Source organism: Megalops cyprinoides, chromosome 10 (assembly GCF_013368585.1).
Source record: "Megalops cyprinoides isolate fMegCyp1 chromosome 10, fMegCyp1.pri, whole genome shotgun sequence".
NCBI lineage: Eukaryota > Metazoa > Chordata > Actinopteri > Elopiformes > Megalopidae > Megalops > Megalops cyprinoides.
The window spans coordinates 16,394,782-16,411,145 of NC_050592.1; the positions used below are offsets into that span (position 1 = coordinate 16,394,782).

Here is a 16,364-nt window from a genome sequence, read left to right on the forward strand (position 1 = left end):
TTGCCTTTCAGAAACTGGGCTTCAAAACACGGAGCAAATCCAACAAGAATTCTATTAAAGATGTGCCAAAAAACAAGAGAAAGAAAAATGCTCCTCCAATGGCAGAGAAAGAGACGGAGGAACAGAAGATGTGTGAGGATGAGGAGAAAACATGCAAAGGAGAGAGCGAGAAAGTGGTGAGGAAAAACAGTGAAAACAGCGAGAATGAGAGACAAAGCCTGAAGACGGACCGCAAAGAAGAAAAAGAAGGAGAGACAGATTTTAAGGGTGGAGGAGGTGGGACAATGGTAGAAACCGAGGAGGAGAGAGAAATGGGAATAGAGACAATGACTGAGGAGAAGCAAGAGGACAGGGCAAAGACTGAGGAGGAGAGAAAGCATGGGGCAGGGGAAAAGACTGAAGAGAAAGATGGTGGGCCAAAGGCTGTGAAGGAGAAGGAGAAAGAGGGCAGGGATGAGGCAGTGACTAGTGAGGAAGTTGCTCTACGAGAAGAGAAACAGGAGGAACAAGAGAGTAGGGCCACTGATACGAGTGAGGGAAAAGCCACAGAGCCACAAGATGGAGGGGCAGAAGATGGACAGGGAATATCAGCCAGTGAGAACAGTGGAGAGGGACAAATGGAGGATAGAGCAGACTGTGAAAGTGCAGTGCAGGTGAATGAAGTGTCAGATATCACTCCGGAGGCTATGAGCTCCAACGCCGCTCCAGACTCCAGCAGCACTGATGACCCTCCCACCAGCATTGATTGAGGTGGGGCCAAACTCAGAAACACTTTTTCCCCCATCACTGCCTGTGGAGACTGGGAAGGGTGGCGCTCCAGCCATGGAGCCATATGGGAGTTCCGTCTGGTTATCAGACCTCTGAAACATCTGAGTTCACTGAATTTCCCCTTCAGCCCATCATTGGTGAATGTGATAAATTTTGTTTTATAATTTTAGTCTGGACTGGCATCTATGTAAATATATTGATTCAATATCAAGAAGGGGAAATGAAGATCAATTCTGAAAAGATCCATAGCTGTTAAAGGACCTACTCTTGGGACCTGAGTCTGATTCAACTGTGTGCGGAGTTCTGGGCTGGACACACATACCTGGGTTACACACTGCAACCTCTATTGTTCCTGTAGAGAACTGACGAAAACTGCTGTTAGGGCACTGCCAACAGAGAGAGGAGCACGCTCCCTGTAAAACATTATCACAACCTTGGATATATTTCTGGTTTGCTATTGTTTATGCTTCAATTTCTTGTATTCTTGTAAGAGAGGAAGCAACTTAATCTTTTTTTTTACTGTCAGTTGGATACTTCTTAATGCTGCAAAGAAAAGTAAATGTGCCCCACATTTAAAGATGTGAGCAATTAAGCCACCTAAATTGCTCTGTTATTTCTAAAAATTATTTGGACAGTTAGAGAAAATGATGTCTTAATAGAGTGTCCAGGTGACAGCACTTTGGTATACACAGGAATGCTTTCTCAGCTCAAGATGAGAGTTCTATGAAGGTCCTGAAAAGATTTTAAACCAGAGCCAAGGCTGAAATGGACAGGTGGCCCAAGGTCCATCATACATTGACCATCTTAAATGTTGTCCCTAGTGAGAGAGCTGAGATTCAGTTCACTCCATCACTACTTAAAATACATCACGTGCATAATTGGAGTAGACTGAACACAGCCCCTGATCAATGATGCTGAAGCCTTGTCAGCTAAAGATCCATTTGTGTTAGAGGTGTTGACGAGATAGCACTCCAAGTTCAATTTAAAGCCATGGGCCAGGGGTTGTCAGACTTAGATTTAAGATAAATACTTAAGACTTTCAGAGAATCAGAAATGGCTTTGCTGTAGAATTTAACAACAAATACAAAATAATAACCCCTTCCAATTGTGACAAAACTGTCATGCTACTCCCCATTTTGGGGTAGAAGTTTTATTTCAAGAGAACATTTATTATATTAAAAACAGGAAAGGGCAAAATGTCCACACATTGTCTGCAAGGTCAAGCTGTATATATAATCAATCAATAAAATGATCAAATCAAAAGACGATAATTGATATATAGATGAGCTTACACAAATTCCAGAATCCATATCTTAAAAAACAACTCAATTTACATCCTCCATAACTTCACCAACAGTTAGCTCTGTGATTCATAGTAGCATTCCCATACTTAAAGTATAGTTTGTGGAAGAGAGATATTATCGCCATGGCAATATGTAGTGCCTTTCTGTCTACAGATGTGAGGGAGTTAATAAATCGTGTTGATATGAAAACTGTGTCATTAGCCAACGGGTCATGTTGAAGGTATTTTATGGAATTTCCCCTATCCTCCACAGAGAGATGTGATTTCCAAAGTATGCATGCTGTAGTCTCCCAAAGCCATGTCAAGTTACTTTTTAATAGTATCACAGGATGTTTTATCCCCTAATCTCCTACCTGGAAATGGATTGATCCCCTTTCTATTTATGTACTGTTGCAGTACTACTTTGGTAGAGCCACACCTAATTATGACTTTACGTTTTAATAATTTGTTTTATTAGTGACATTATTTTTTGACAAAAAATACATTTCAATCACATTCTTCCATCAGTTCATCTTATATTTTTTCAGAGTTGAAATTTGGGGTAGATTTACTAAATTAAGTATGGGGTATGGCCTGGGAATTATGCCTTGTAAAATGACCAGTCATTAAGTGTTCAACAAATGCCTTGTGTGTTATGACTAAAGGGATAAAAAGTTACAAATCGGGTAAACAGGTAGTCCTTTAGATAGACTGTTTTTTCTTTAATTGTAGCAAAATTCAATTTCATCTTTTGTCCTTTCATGCCTTTGTGTGGGAGAAAACAAATAATGCCTTTTTCTGCTCATCCTAGTTAAAGGAAAACCTGTAACCTTTTGTCTTTTTTCATGAAATATATTGTTGACAACAATAATGAATTTGTGTGATGTTCAGCCATTGTCAGTGGTGTCTGTTCCTTGACAGTTTGACACAGACTGAATACTATATGAGTTGAGCAGATTAGAGGTTAGAGACCAAGGAGCTCATGTAATGATTTTCATTTAAGTTTCTCCCATAGAGTGTGGGTATGTTATGATAAAAGCTGACTCCTGGTTTATTATGATATGAGCGGATTTCTCACTACGCGGGTGACAGATACTGTATATTGTGACATGAGATTATTCTTGATTATACAGGTAACAGATTCATTATGATATGTACTTATTCCTGATTGACAATTTATTTATGATTTGAGCTGATTCCTTACTACACGGGTGACAGATACTGTATATTGTAATATGAGATCATTCCTGATCACACCAGACACAGACAAATTGCGATATGAGTTTGCCAGTGTGGGCTTTACATGCTTTTTTCCTGAAATAAACAATACAAGCCTCCATGAGTAAGAAAAGAGGAGGATGTAGAAGACCAGGAAGTGGCACTTCACCTCATGCATGAGCTTGAACTGTTTTCTGGTGCTACTCTGACAACAGAGGAAACTCTGACTAACACAGGTTTCAACTGTGCTTTTGAGGGTAAGGACTTCATAACCACTCGTGTATAAAAAAAAAAGCATGTATACCATTTCCTGTCTTATGTAACCTACAGTGTCACAAAGGCTTCAACCACAGCAGTTCAATTGTCATTGTAACATGAAGAAAATACTTACGACTTACGATGCCCATATATACAGATGTTTGTGAAACGGGCATATGTGGACTCAATAGTTTAAAGAAAAGTAGTCGACTTTAGATCAAGAGAAGATACTGTCTGGGGTGAACTTCTCTTGTTTATGGCACTTTTTAGAATTCGATAATGTTTTTCGTATTTCAGACTGAAATGTTGTCATCACCACTTTTAAAGAGTCACCATCATGCATTCCATAGTCTTCATGAATATTACATCTTGATGTTTGGAAAGCATCACATGCTTGCCATATCTGTAAAAATGTGTATATTACAAATCTGCTTTATATTTGACTTTCATTTGCCTTTTTAACATGAATATATGTTTTACTAAATGATAAATTATGTCACCATGTATTTGGCTCAATAAATGGAAGTAAATTGTACCAATACAATTGCAAGGAAGGTTTTCATTTTGTTGAGTGGTTAACCAATGAAATGTGTTCAATTTTGGCAAGGCAAGTTGGTGCATGCGTATCTGCTGGGCTGTGTTGTCAGCTCTCAGTGGAAGACTCGTCCATGTCACATGCAGCCAAGTGAAGGCATGTAAGCGAGGAAAAATTACTTTAGCCTCCACAAGCGCATTCCATTGCAGGGTCAGTCTGTTTCTCCAAGCAGTAGGGTGGGGGTCTTAAGGGGGACTGGATGGTTAGTTATACTGATAAGATGAATACTATGAGTTTCTATCCGAGGCATGAAATCCTGAGACAGACTTGTTACGGTCATGACTCTCTTGTAACAACCACAAGGGCAATCTTGAGCACATTATTGAAGGTATTAACTGCTCTTTAATTAGCAAGTGAGTTGGGCGCAGTGAAAAATGTTTACATTTACATTTTTTTTAACTCCAAGTTTTTTTTAACTCCAGTTTTTTTTTTTAACTTGGTGTGAGCTTGGTAATGTTGTATGATATTTGAAGTAGTGCTGATATGTTGCTCTTTTGCTTTCAGTTCTGTTTTGTAATTTTGTGTTATGTCCAACACTTTGTCCAACAAATCTGATCACAAAAAATATGGGGTGCAGAACAAAGGCTACTGTTAAAAATTTTACATGGAAACACCATTATTTTTTTCTAAACCCTTCATCAAGCTAAACAGTAGTCTGGCTTTATGTTATGTAACATGTTATCACAGTTATCATGAGTTCTGGAGTGCAGGTAATGTTCTACATACCAAACACACTACACGGAAAACTATCTGTAGTTCTGCAACAAAATAGCAAACTACTGACTTTATCCTGTCCCTGCCACTAATTGTTCCATTACAAACAACACAGCTCCTCAACAGCTTTAACAACCAGAACTCCAGCCAAACCAAAATTCTTCCAAGTAATTCATCATCTCTCTGTATCAACCAGCCTCTTACTCCACTAAGATCTCTTCTTCATTAAAACCTTTACCATCTCATATCATAGTGCACATTGCCATCTACTGGCTGTTATTTGTTCAACACTCAGAGTGTAACCATTTAAACCACTGCATAGGGTTTAAATCAACATATGCACAGATATTTTGTCTGCAATGGAAGTGAAGAATTTTCTGGTGTATCTGAATACCTATATAACTTAATGACTGTCAGAAGTAGTCAAAAAATTTGAATCATAATGCAAATGCAAATACTTAACATTTATTTTGAGATAAACTTCTGGAAAATGAATCCCTTCATTATATATATATAATATACATTATATATATACAATGATTCCAAAAAGTCTTTCATATATGGGAGTATTGGATACAGTTTGTCATAGCATAACAAGTTATACTTTTTGTCTGAATTTTTGCTTTTTCTATGTGTAAATTTAATCTTAAAACTTTACACACTTTATACACGGTGATGATTATTCACTTTGAGATCTTATGAAAAGTGTGATATTAAAGTAATATATTCTTACTGTTGATGCTATTGTTAGGTTCAAGTCCATTTTTAATGATATAGGAAAACACTACAGTCTCATGTCATTTAAAAACATTTAACAAAGTCTATAAATATGCATATGCAGAGGGTGACATAGTCTTTCAGTGGTATTAAAGTAATGCATGTTGCCAGTATTTCACACACAAATATGTGGTTTTAGAAGCTGTGAACAGCAAGCCGACCATATCCCCTTTTATGCGTCTTTTTTGCCATTTGCCTTTTAAAACCCTTTAATTAGACATCAGTTTCCATTTAAATACTTAAACTGTCAATCAGATGGTAAGTAAGGCCCCTCAAAAGGTCTCTTGTTAATCAGCTAATTACCCATCAGTGAAACCAGATTTATTATCCTAAATAGGAATCTGCAAGTCTGTTAATATGTCCAAGCCGAAGAAATTAGTCAGGGCCCAGAGAAGAGATCTGTTTCTTTTTGTTGTATGTAAACAGCATAAGCAGCTTATCCACTCCAATTAATTAACATTTACCTTGGTGCTTCTCCAGTCTTTATCTGCATCTTTCAGGCCCCAACCTGCACAATTACTGTTCCATCTTATAATTTCTTCTTCAGCTTTTTTTGTTGGATACAGTGAAATATACATGTGCAAGCCTTCCAGTTATGTGTTCATTGTTGTTTTGATGATGCAGTAAATCTGTGATTCCACAATGTGATACAATAAAAACCCAACAGCAGATGATAGGTCAATTATATTCAAAGGCATTCCAGGCTTTTACACGCTGGGTACAGACGCTCACTGTCAGATCACAGATACGGTCACACCAGCAATTTGTTCAGCTAGTTTGCCATCTCCTGCTGTCAATGGCATCCTGCATTTTCAGCCTGAGGTAGAAAATTCCGCTGTGGCACGGTCACGCTGAGCAGCTGTCGAGATGACCTTGCCACTGCATCTCAGTGGTGGGTCATTGCTCATCCTCAACCGCAAATCGCTTCGTCACACAATCTCCTTGACGTTCACTGGAAATACATTTTTAAGGACTTGGCCACGAGGGTAGTGATGCCCTGATGTACATCAGGGACATTATGTTATACATCTCTGTCGTGCACCACATGGGATCTGTCTGTAACGGGAAGCTGTGCTGGTTAGAGGTGCAGAGTCCACAGGGTCATGTCAAGGATAAATATATCTTCCTTAATGTCATATTGTGCAACAGACTTGAGAGTACCCAGGAACTAGCCATTTTTTGTATAAGTGAATGAACATAGAGAAGTAGTGTTGTAAGCACATTTAAAGAGCTGAATAGTTGTTAATCATCTGCTACTCTTGCAGGCTAACAGTATATTAGTGCACTCACGCTAAACTAATATTCACACTGTGATTTTTGGTCTCTTCAGTTTTTTATGTCTGCTTATTATTCTACCACAGAAACTGGCTACATGCAATAGATTTATTCATTTATTTTATTGTATTGATAATGATCCCAACAGTTGATCTCCAAATGTGTGTTCTGACTCCAGTTCTGATTTAGTGTCTCCCTCTGCTGGTGGCCATGAAAATGACACTTAATTCAAAGAAGGTGGGCTCTCCTGTCAGTGGCTGCAGAATGATACACAGCACAGTTGGGTCGGCAACAGCAAAAAAAAAAAACAAGAAGAAACAAAAAAAAAGCATTCGAGTGGACTTTTGAAGTGGACAGAAGTTTAGGTTTGGCCACTGTTTTCATATTTGTTTACAGATTTTTAGATCAAAATTTCATGAGCTTGTCTGGCATGGCACAGGTAGAATGCAGTGTATTTCATTCATTTTTCTTATACAACTACAGCCATGCGTCGCTTAACGTCCACGATACGTTCTGTGAAATAGGACGGAATATGATTTGGACGTTGTGCGAACACCATACTATATACAGTATGTGGTATACTATGCACTGTACCATTATACGCCTGGCTGCGCAATCGCATTATTTCCATGACACATGAGATACACGTGTTGCGTGCGGGAAGCGTTGCCTTCACTACCTCCGGTTACCTCCGCTACATCCCGTTCTGCGATCGGGATTTTTAAACTTTATTATAATTTATAACCTTATGATACTACGGACGTATATGCGAACGGGCGTTGTCCGAATGGACGTTAAGCGGCGCATGACTGTATCTGAAGCAATATCATACTCATTAATGCAGCATCACTCAGTGTTGGGTAACCTTAACACAAATGCTTATTGTCTGCATAAAGTGTATCTACACACACTGTAAGAAGATGGTGCAAGGTTAGAGCATTTTTTTGCAGACAATTAAATGAAGACAGCAGTCATGGTGAGGGTGCAGAGGCAATTCTAGTTTTCCATTCCTTTGTATTTTCTCTGGTCTTGTCTTGTTACAATGCCCACATACATTGCATTGCAATTCCTTCTCCAGAACTGAAATTGACCATTAGATTTTTGAAAACAACTCCATACCAAGGCTGTTAGTTATTTTGGTCATTTATCAAGTAATCAAGTAAAAAGGGTATCAGCTGAAAATGGGCAATCCTTTTTGGAAATGCTTATTGGAAAATAACCAGAAACATTTTCAGGACACACTGAGTATTAAACTGACTTTTCATTTTAAATGTAAGTTTTTTCTCTTCCAATTATATGTTTAGGACTCGTATGAAGTAAGAGGCCCTCACCACAAGAACATCACACCACCGCTAGGCACAGCAGTGGAAGAGTACATCATTGAGCGATGAGTCATCCAGCCCATACTGGTAAGTTTCCATCTTGGTCTCGATGCCACAGATGCCTGTGTTGGAGCACTCCTGGCTCCAGTGCCCATATTCACCCCAGTCCAGGCCAGGACCCTCCAGAGTGGGGTTGCTGCTGCAGCGGAATTTGATGTTGTTGGCTGCTGTGTCATCACCGAAAATGCCCTGGTGGGGCTCAACACGCAGCTGGAAGGAAGTCAGGACACCGGTGGGACACCACTGGGGGTCGGACCAGTCTCCAAAACTGGAACAGGGACAACAGTGTCATATCTTCAGGCAATTTTGCCGTGCGTATTTTTGTCTGAAACAGATAAGCATCTATCATAGATTTCAGGGTTAGTTTTTCCAAAATCTGCTGCATTCTGTTTGACAAATAATTCATAACATTTTTCTGGATCTCGAAAACGTGCAAAAATCTCAACAACAGATGGATCTTGGAACAGGAGACCAGAGTTCAATAACTCTGATATAGGCAGGACTTACTATCCAGTGTGAGACTCGATAGTGTACAGGAAGCTCCTGTCTCCAGGTTGGGAGCAGTACAGACGGATTCCATTGAGTGCAGTGTCATCCAAACCATACTGATTAGGCTCTACCTGACAGAGACAAAAAGTGTGTACAATGTTAGATGAGTGTAAATATGTCCACAGAGTAGCGCAGTTGTGCGTACCAGTGTATAGCTACAGGCACGGGAGTTTATGTTGTGTAGAGGAGTGTGTAGAAATGTCAAGGTGAGTATAGACATGTGTAAATTTGTGTGCAAATATGTACATGTGTGCAGATGTTTGGAGATGAGTGTAGAGGAGATTGTATGAGTATATTTTACCCTCAGACTGAAGCCCACAGCGTAGAATCCTTCAGGACACATCTCTGGCCATGTCCAGTTTCCAAACTGTTCCCCATTTTGCACAGTGAGGACACTGGAATAGTTTCGCCCAATGAAACTGGTACCAGCACGAATCACAAAGGGGTTCGTCTCTGAGTCACATGACCCAGGGGCAAGAGCGGATAGCACAGAGACTGCAGCAAAAAGAATCCACGCCATGTTCACACAATGTGCACACACATGAACACACACTGTGTGGGACAGTTAGCCGACACATTGCATTTTTATAATTGTAATACAATGCCAAAATAGGGAATAAACAAGTCCCTAACCTGTTATCAGCATTAATAATTTACAGGACTGAGAACTGCCATGGGAAGGAACAGCTGCCATGGTATCACATTAAAAAACTTCAAAGAATTGCAAGAAAAAGTACAGTCATGTCACCAAATTGTACATTTCAAATGTACCTGCTCAAAGTGTTTCCTTTTTGGCATTTTCTTAACAATAGTTTGGTCCTTTTTTTCTGTATTGAAAAGAAGTTCATTTTTCATGCTGCACAAATATTCACATTTAAAGCACCAGAAATATATACTTGGCTATACACCATCTGGGTACTGCCATTTACATCGACTGTTTAATTTTGGGATTATAATCATGTCCAGAAAGTTAGGAAATACACAGCTCTTCAACAAACTATCCTCTTCAGACTAACACTTTTTCTTTTAATTCATTTACATTTTTTGTTTCCACTTATGCATTTCTGTAGGACTTATCCAAATAATGGATATTTTAACAAGTAATCTATGTGCGTATTTGCACCGAAAAGGTATAATTATTATTTATCTGTACTTTTTGAGGTAAAATGCAGAGAATGTGAGTTTCTGAAATGTTAAAGGGTTTCACAACTTTTTACAATTACAAACTACACTACCAAACAGAGTTATCTTCAATCAAGGCCTTTTGTGAAATCAGAATCTATTGCTTGGAGATAAATGCATCATGCTGTTTTTCCATGCAGCTGTTAAGACTCACAGCCTCTCAAGGCTAATTCTGTACGTTATTAAATTAATAAAAGGCTTCTTGTGTCAAATGAACATTAGAGAAAGTCTGAAATAGCAATGACACTCCCTCAGAGAAAGTAAGATGCTTCCTTAGTTTTGCAATGTCACTGCATCCCAGATAGGTAGCCTACAGAGCAAATGACCACAAACTGAAATAACTATTAAACATTTTGTGGGGCAGTTTGTTGTGGGCTGAAAATGGGGTTTGGCCTGACATTTTATAATAACATTACAATAACTATTTAACCAAGCAACATTAAACCACCTGTGAATACTTTGATATGTCACCTATGTACTGTATTAATGTTGGTGCTTTTATACAGGTTTATGCTAACACCTCAGCTCTGCCTAACACCTAATACAACCTAATATAATGGAAGCAATGTTATGTGTTTACTACACTGGCAGTCCTGATCCCTGTGGTACTTGAGTATGACATGGAACAGTTGTGCTGGTCGCTTTGGTGTGCTGGCATTCATGGCATAGTGAGCCTTGGATGGGACACTGAGCAGCTGTGCTAGTGGCTTGGGAGTCACATTCCCTAGTAGAAGTTGCAAGATTGTTCATTCCACTTGGAGGGAAAGCTCAAGTATCCAACTGCACTCGAAAAGGATTGTGGATTTTCATGAGGGAGGCTCTGCTGCTGGCTTCTGTCACCAAGCAGTTTGTCATTTCAGCATGCTGTCCTCTCCATCTGAAGGATGATCATAGCCAGTTCCCAGAAGGGTGGATTTTGAGTACCTGCCCCTTGCAGCAGACTGGATCTGACAATAACGTTAGTAAACATTTGTGACAAGTAAAGACTGCAGCCTCAATTGATCTGGCTGACAATGGCAGACAGAGGGTGCCATTCCCCTCACTCAACTCTTAGGGAAGTGCCTCTTGTGCTGAAGGCATCTGCAACAGCTTAACAGTCAACAATGTGTTCAAACTGTCATCCTCCTCACAGAGGGCCTTAAGAATGCAGGGAGATGTAAGTCACAGAGAAATCTAGATCAGCTGGCAGAGCTCCCAGCTTCTCCTTCAAAGTGCCTTCCTGGGCAAGGAGAGAGCAAGGTAACTGGCAATCTCAGTCAACCCCCAGCTATTTAGCTATGCTGCCATATGAATATGAGCCTCATAGGACTCCCCAGTCTGCTCACCATTGCAAGATGAGGCCTTTATAATAATACACAGAATCGAATTAGCTGGCTAGCTACCCAGCATGGAAAAAACTGGCTGACACTAATCACAAAAATGAGCAGAAAGAGCAAAGGTTTTTTAAAACAAAAAAACTTATATTGAAACAACAAACAAAACAAACCGTTGTAAGCACACAACCAGCAAAAATTTTTAAAAAGCCCCCCACCTGTATTTAATAGCCCTTTAATTAGACAGGTATAGTTTATTACCAAATAGGCTGGTTCACACAGACAAAGACAATTATCACTTCCCAATTATACACTTAACATGTATGGAATGAAAGGGATGAATGAGTTCAGTGATTTACAAGGTTGAGACTGGAAGACAACAATCCTTAGACCCTCAACAAGTGACAGTTTGGGGGAAAGATGTAGGTTCTCCTTCACACCCAGACATACCCAGCAATGACAGCATGACAAACTGCTGTGATTTGTTCATTTCGTTGTTAAATCGATGTTAATCTTGTGGGTATCTCCAATTATCCTCTCTTTGGAATAATGGGTTCTTGCTTTTATTTTGAACTTTTTACCACAAATGGTCACCGGAAGTATCTTTCTTAGATTCCGATCTAAGGACCCATATAAAATATCAAAAAAAGCTTAACGTCCAAAATTGTAAATATATGATTACTACATATTATAATTTATAAATATGGTGATACTATAGGGCAATTCATTAAATTGTATTGGCTGAAGTTTTTATTGTCGTAGTAAAGCCTGCAAATTAGTACTTGTATTTTGACATACATTGCAAACGTATCACCCGGAAGTTGTTCTTGTTGTTGTCGTTTGACGTGCTGTCGTCAAGCTAGGGTGAACTGACAAAGTAACCTAGTTCGCAGAGAAGTCTCACGTGTGGTTGAACGGTGGTAACTAAGAGCCAAAAGATGATTTATACACACGTGTTTAGTTGCTCAAAAAGAATTCTCATGAAAATATGTCGTCAACATATTACCAACGCGAATCTCCGATTTCTTAAAAGTCCACATGCAAATTTAGGTAAACACGGGGTTATTAGTTCGTGGCGATATTATGCCTCGGGAAGCCATCAGTTCCACCCTTGCCATAGTGCTCGACATATAGGCCAGACTTCAACGTTCTGTACGTACATACACAATAATAATGGTGATTTAACGAAGCATAGCATGGGTACAGTGGAAGAACAAACATACGATACGGACTCAGGGGCTGAAAAACGTCAAAGACAACGTGAGTAACCACTAACCTAGCACTGAGCGAGTTGTTTGTCTACCTATACATAGCATACCGCCAGCTCAGGCTGAAATTCAATCAGCTGTTTCTGGTAGTTAACTGTCTTGTTGAGAGTTCTGCTTTTGACAGCATTTTGTGGTGGCTAGTTCAGATTAGCAAAAACCTGTTTAGTTAAAAGAGCTAGTAGGCTTGGTAACTATAGTTACTCAGTAAATCGCCTTGCTAACGTACAGTAGCTAGCGAGGCATCTTATTTCAGCAACTGGAAGTTCGTAAGGGAAACGTGGTGTGCTGAACTAATGTTACTCTCTGCGTTGGTGCCACTGTTGATGTCACTTTCTTCCCCCACCACCACCACAGGTACCGGGCAGGTTTTTAACATCGACGTCCTGGTGTCACTTCTCCGCCAGGAGAACGCGGCAGACATCTGCGTTATCAAAATACCTAAAGAGATGAGATACACCGACTACTTTGTCGTCGTCAGTGGATCCTCGACAAGACATCTCCGAGCAATGGCTCAATATGCCGTCAAAGTGGTAATTGTCTGATATTCTTTTCATCTCATCAGTGGCATTTATGATCTAAACATAACTATAGATGAATGAGGAAACTACAGCTAGCTTGTCCACCTGAAGTCGGAGAGAAAGCATTAGGAGACGAATTTAGAAGTTTGACCATAGTTCTAGCTAGCTACACTGAAAGAAACACATGAAATTTGTTTAGAGAATGAAACTGACATTTCTGTCTCAGAAAATCCTCATTTGCAGAACACAACATTATTTTAAGAAACATTGTTTTGCTAAAAAGTATAATCTACAAACACCCTATAGACTAGCATACTGTGCTGTTCTTGTGCCACAAAGCTGGCCAGGCTGGTTATCCAGTGTTTGCATAAGTGAATTTCTTTGCCTTTATTGTTTTCTAATAACACTGTCCTTTACTACCAAATGCCTACTAAGTACTGAAATATGGCAGAAAGCCACAATCACAGTCAGTGGCACTTCTTTCTTACAATTGACTTCTAAAATTGTACTCTACACCTGAAAAATCAAAACAATTACAAAAATAATGTTAGTATTATATCTATGAATACTCAAACCTGTCTATGAATACTCAAACCTGTCATATCTATGAATACTCAAACCTGTAGACTTGTCGTCACATGTGGTGTTTTGTTGTAAATGTCCCTGTGCATGCAAGTGCAGCAGTATTTAGTATGTTAAGTATTAGATGCATAATATGGGTGTAGATTCTTTTCAGTAGAATATGACCATCTGACTCTTGTCTCGCAGTACAAATACCTCAAGGAAGAAAGTGACCCACACATCCAAATCGAGGGCAAGGATGCAGAGGACTGGATGTGTATCGATTTTGGTAAATGAAGTCACCTTATATTAGTTTGTTTTAAAGAATTCATGTAACTATTTGGCTAAAATACTTTTAGGTGAATAATTACCTTTCAAATTCAAGGAGGAGGAGATACCCTGTCTTGTTTATCTCCATGTTAGGATGCAGTTTGGGCTCAGGTGAGGTGAGTCAGCATGTGACAGACGATGCTGTGTGCTTCTGTCTTCCCCTCTCTAGGTGACATAGTGGTTCATTTCATGCTGCCTGAAACCAGGGAGCTCTATGAGCTGGAGAAACTGTGGACGCTGCGCTCATTTGATGAACAGCTAAGTAGCATCCCACCAGAGACACTCCCCATGGACTTCATCTATGAAGCTGAACTCACAAAGTGATGCAGCAGCAGGAGCAACATGTACATGTGGGACATGGGACAGCTCTGCGGGACAGCCAACGGCAGCGAAGGCCAGAATGGTGCTGCTGTGTGACGTCAGACGAGCGTCACCTTAAACTTCAAAGTCTCGTAGAGCATGTGTGCAACATGTTGATAGCACATCCAGGCCAGAGGTAAAGGGTATAGTGCTTAGCAGATTTGACTGTGTGTATTAATAACAAAGAAATTTGAATGTCAGATTGCACTTATCATATTTTCAACTGGCGCATTGTGAAGATAATGCAGTCAGCAAAACGGATCCAATAGAATGGCTGTGGCAGAGGAAAATGCTTTACTTCGGCTGCGAGGATTGCATTTGGAGAACTTGCCAACTGTTCAGGTGACTTGGTTATGTTCTTATGCTATGTAGCAAATTAACCAGCTACTGATATTTTACAAATGTAAGAGCATAATATTCACTAGCAGGCTGCGTTCTGGGTGACATTTATTTCCCGGATCATGTACGGCAGCTTATGTAGGCCATTTGAAAAGACAAGTTCTCAAAGTTCTCAAATGCATTATATTGCAGTCTGCTGCAGTCTGTTGCAGTCTGCTGATTCCAATGTGCCAGAACAGTATGTGATAGCACACATTTTATAGTGTTCTGCAAAGTGTATTAATCTATGTTTTAATTATGATCATAAAGAGGACTGACTAAAATGGTTTTGCAGTTGGCTGGATGGTGTCATTGATGATGTTTGTACACCTCTTGATTTTTTGTCGTTAGCATCAAGTGAGACTTTAAAGTCCCTCATTGGAGGTCAGTGAAACTACATCTGATTTTGTGTCTATCTAAATGCCCAGCTTGTGGATACAGCTGGTGCATAAAGAATTCTAAAGCAGAAATAGTTTTGTACTGAATGCCAGTTTAAAATAACGCTTCCAGTGTGGTATGGAGTTTTTCGTGTGCTGTTTTAGTATGGAACAGAGAAAATCCATACAGTAATGCAAGCTACATGACTACTATTACTGTACAGGATAACGCATGAGCTTCAGTTTAATTTGAAACATGATACGACTGTAATCATAGGCTATGAAAATAGCAAAACAACAAACATGACCTTAAATGTCCTGTTGCAGTGAAATAAGTAGAGCAGCGGCACTGCCAATGCCATCTGGCGTTTCTTTTGCCAAATTTTCGTCCAGATCCTCCGTCAGTGGCAGCTAGGACTAAGATGGCCGACATGATAGGAAACCCAAATTCATCATCTCAATGTGCCCACAACCCTGAAAAGATGATCTCCCAAAGAGTGGTGCAAAAAGCTGTGAGCAGTTTTCTGTGAACCACTTGTTAATGAGCAAAAATGCTCAAAACGGTCATAAATACTGCAGATACTTAATGTCACTCAGCACCGTATGGTTTAGATGAACTTCTTTCCTGTCTCTGCATGTGGGAAAACAGATTGATTTTTGGGTCCATGGTCATGTTTTCAGTGTAATACATGGACTGAGAATTATTTTTAGTTCATCAAGATATTAATTATTCTTGTACTTTAATATATTTGTGGTTTTGAAGTATTTAAAGTATCGTTTTAAACATTCCTGTCATAGAGAGTGGGGTCATCAGACTTTGGCTGTTCTGGATTCAAATTGTACAATAAAAATTAAGGAATAATTTATGACTAAAGTTATATACATCTGTAATGTATACTTTCACAGTAGTGTAAACAAAGTCCATTATGCAGTTATTGCCTATATACATTTCTGGACTGTATAGTGTGAAGCTTGACATTACAAGGGTTCCTGGACAATATTAGCAGGTCAGACAGACTGATCAAATTCCTCTTAAAATGCACACACCATGCACTTTCAGACAAAAACTGCATGCTCAAGAACATATGGTCAGTGTCTGATGTTCACCTAGTGAAAAATACTGTTCAGGGTCCAGTTCCCTCTGATCAGAAAGTTATGTAGTTCATTGTCATTTGTGTTGCTTTCTGACAAGAATCATACTTTTCACTGTAGAGCTAAAGATGTGCATATTTAACAATGGTCCCCGATTCGTTTCCTAT

The 16,364-nt window shown here is 39.4% G+C and overlaps 3 protein-coding genes across 3 annotated transcripts in view; 2 read left to right on the top strand and 1 right to left on the bottom strand.

The window, feature by feature from the left end:
- Positions 1-1,387, top strand: part of LOC118783954 (raftlin) — a 53,298-nt gene extending 51,911 nt beyond the window's left edge. Inside the window, exon 10 of the mRNA XM_036537894.1 lies at positions 12-1,387. Coding sequence (XP_036393787.1) covers positions 12-749 — 738 coding nt within the window. The 3' untranslated portion in view covers positions 750-1,387. The remainder of the gene's footprint in view (positions 1-11) is intronic.
- Positions 1,388-8,239: 6,852 nt separating this feature from the next.
- On the bottom strand, positions 8,240-9,338 carry LOC118785241 (vitelline membrane outer layer protein 1 homolog). The gene is made up of 3 exons (XM_036539845.1): positions 9,120-9,338; positions 8,777-8,889; positions 8,240-8,537 (listed from the first exon to the last, which is right to left on the bottom strand). The coding sequence occupies exons 1-3, from the start codon at positions 9,336-9,338 to the stop codon at positions 8,240-8,242; spliced, it is 630 nt and encodes a 209-aa protein (XP_036395738.1).
- A 2,862-nt stretch (positions 9,339-12,200) lies between these two features.
- malsu1 (mitochondrial assembly of ribosomal large subunit 1) lies at positions 12,201-14,997 on the top strand. Its single transcript, XM_036539393.1, has 4 exons — positions 12,201-12,573; positions 12,936-13,111; positions 13,868-13,949; positions 14,160-14,997. Exons 1-4 carry the CDS (start codon positions 12,252-12,254, stop codon positions 14,312-14,314), a joined length of 735 nt encoding a protein of 244 aa, XP_036395286.1. The 5' UTR covers positions 12,201-12,251; the 3' UTR covers positions 14,315-14,997.
- The last annotated feature ends 1,367 nt before the right edge of the window (positions 14,998-16,364 follow it).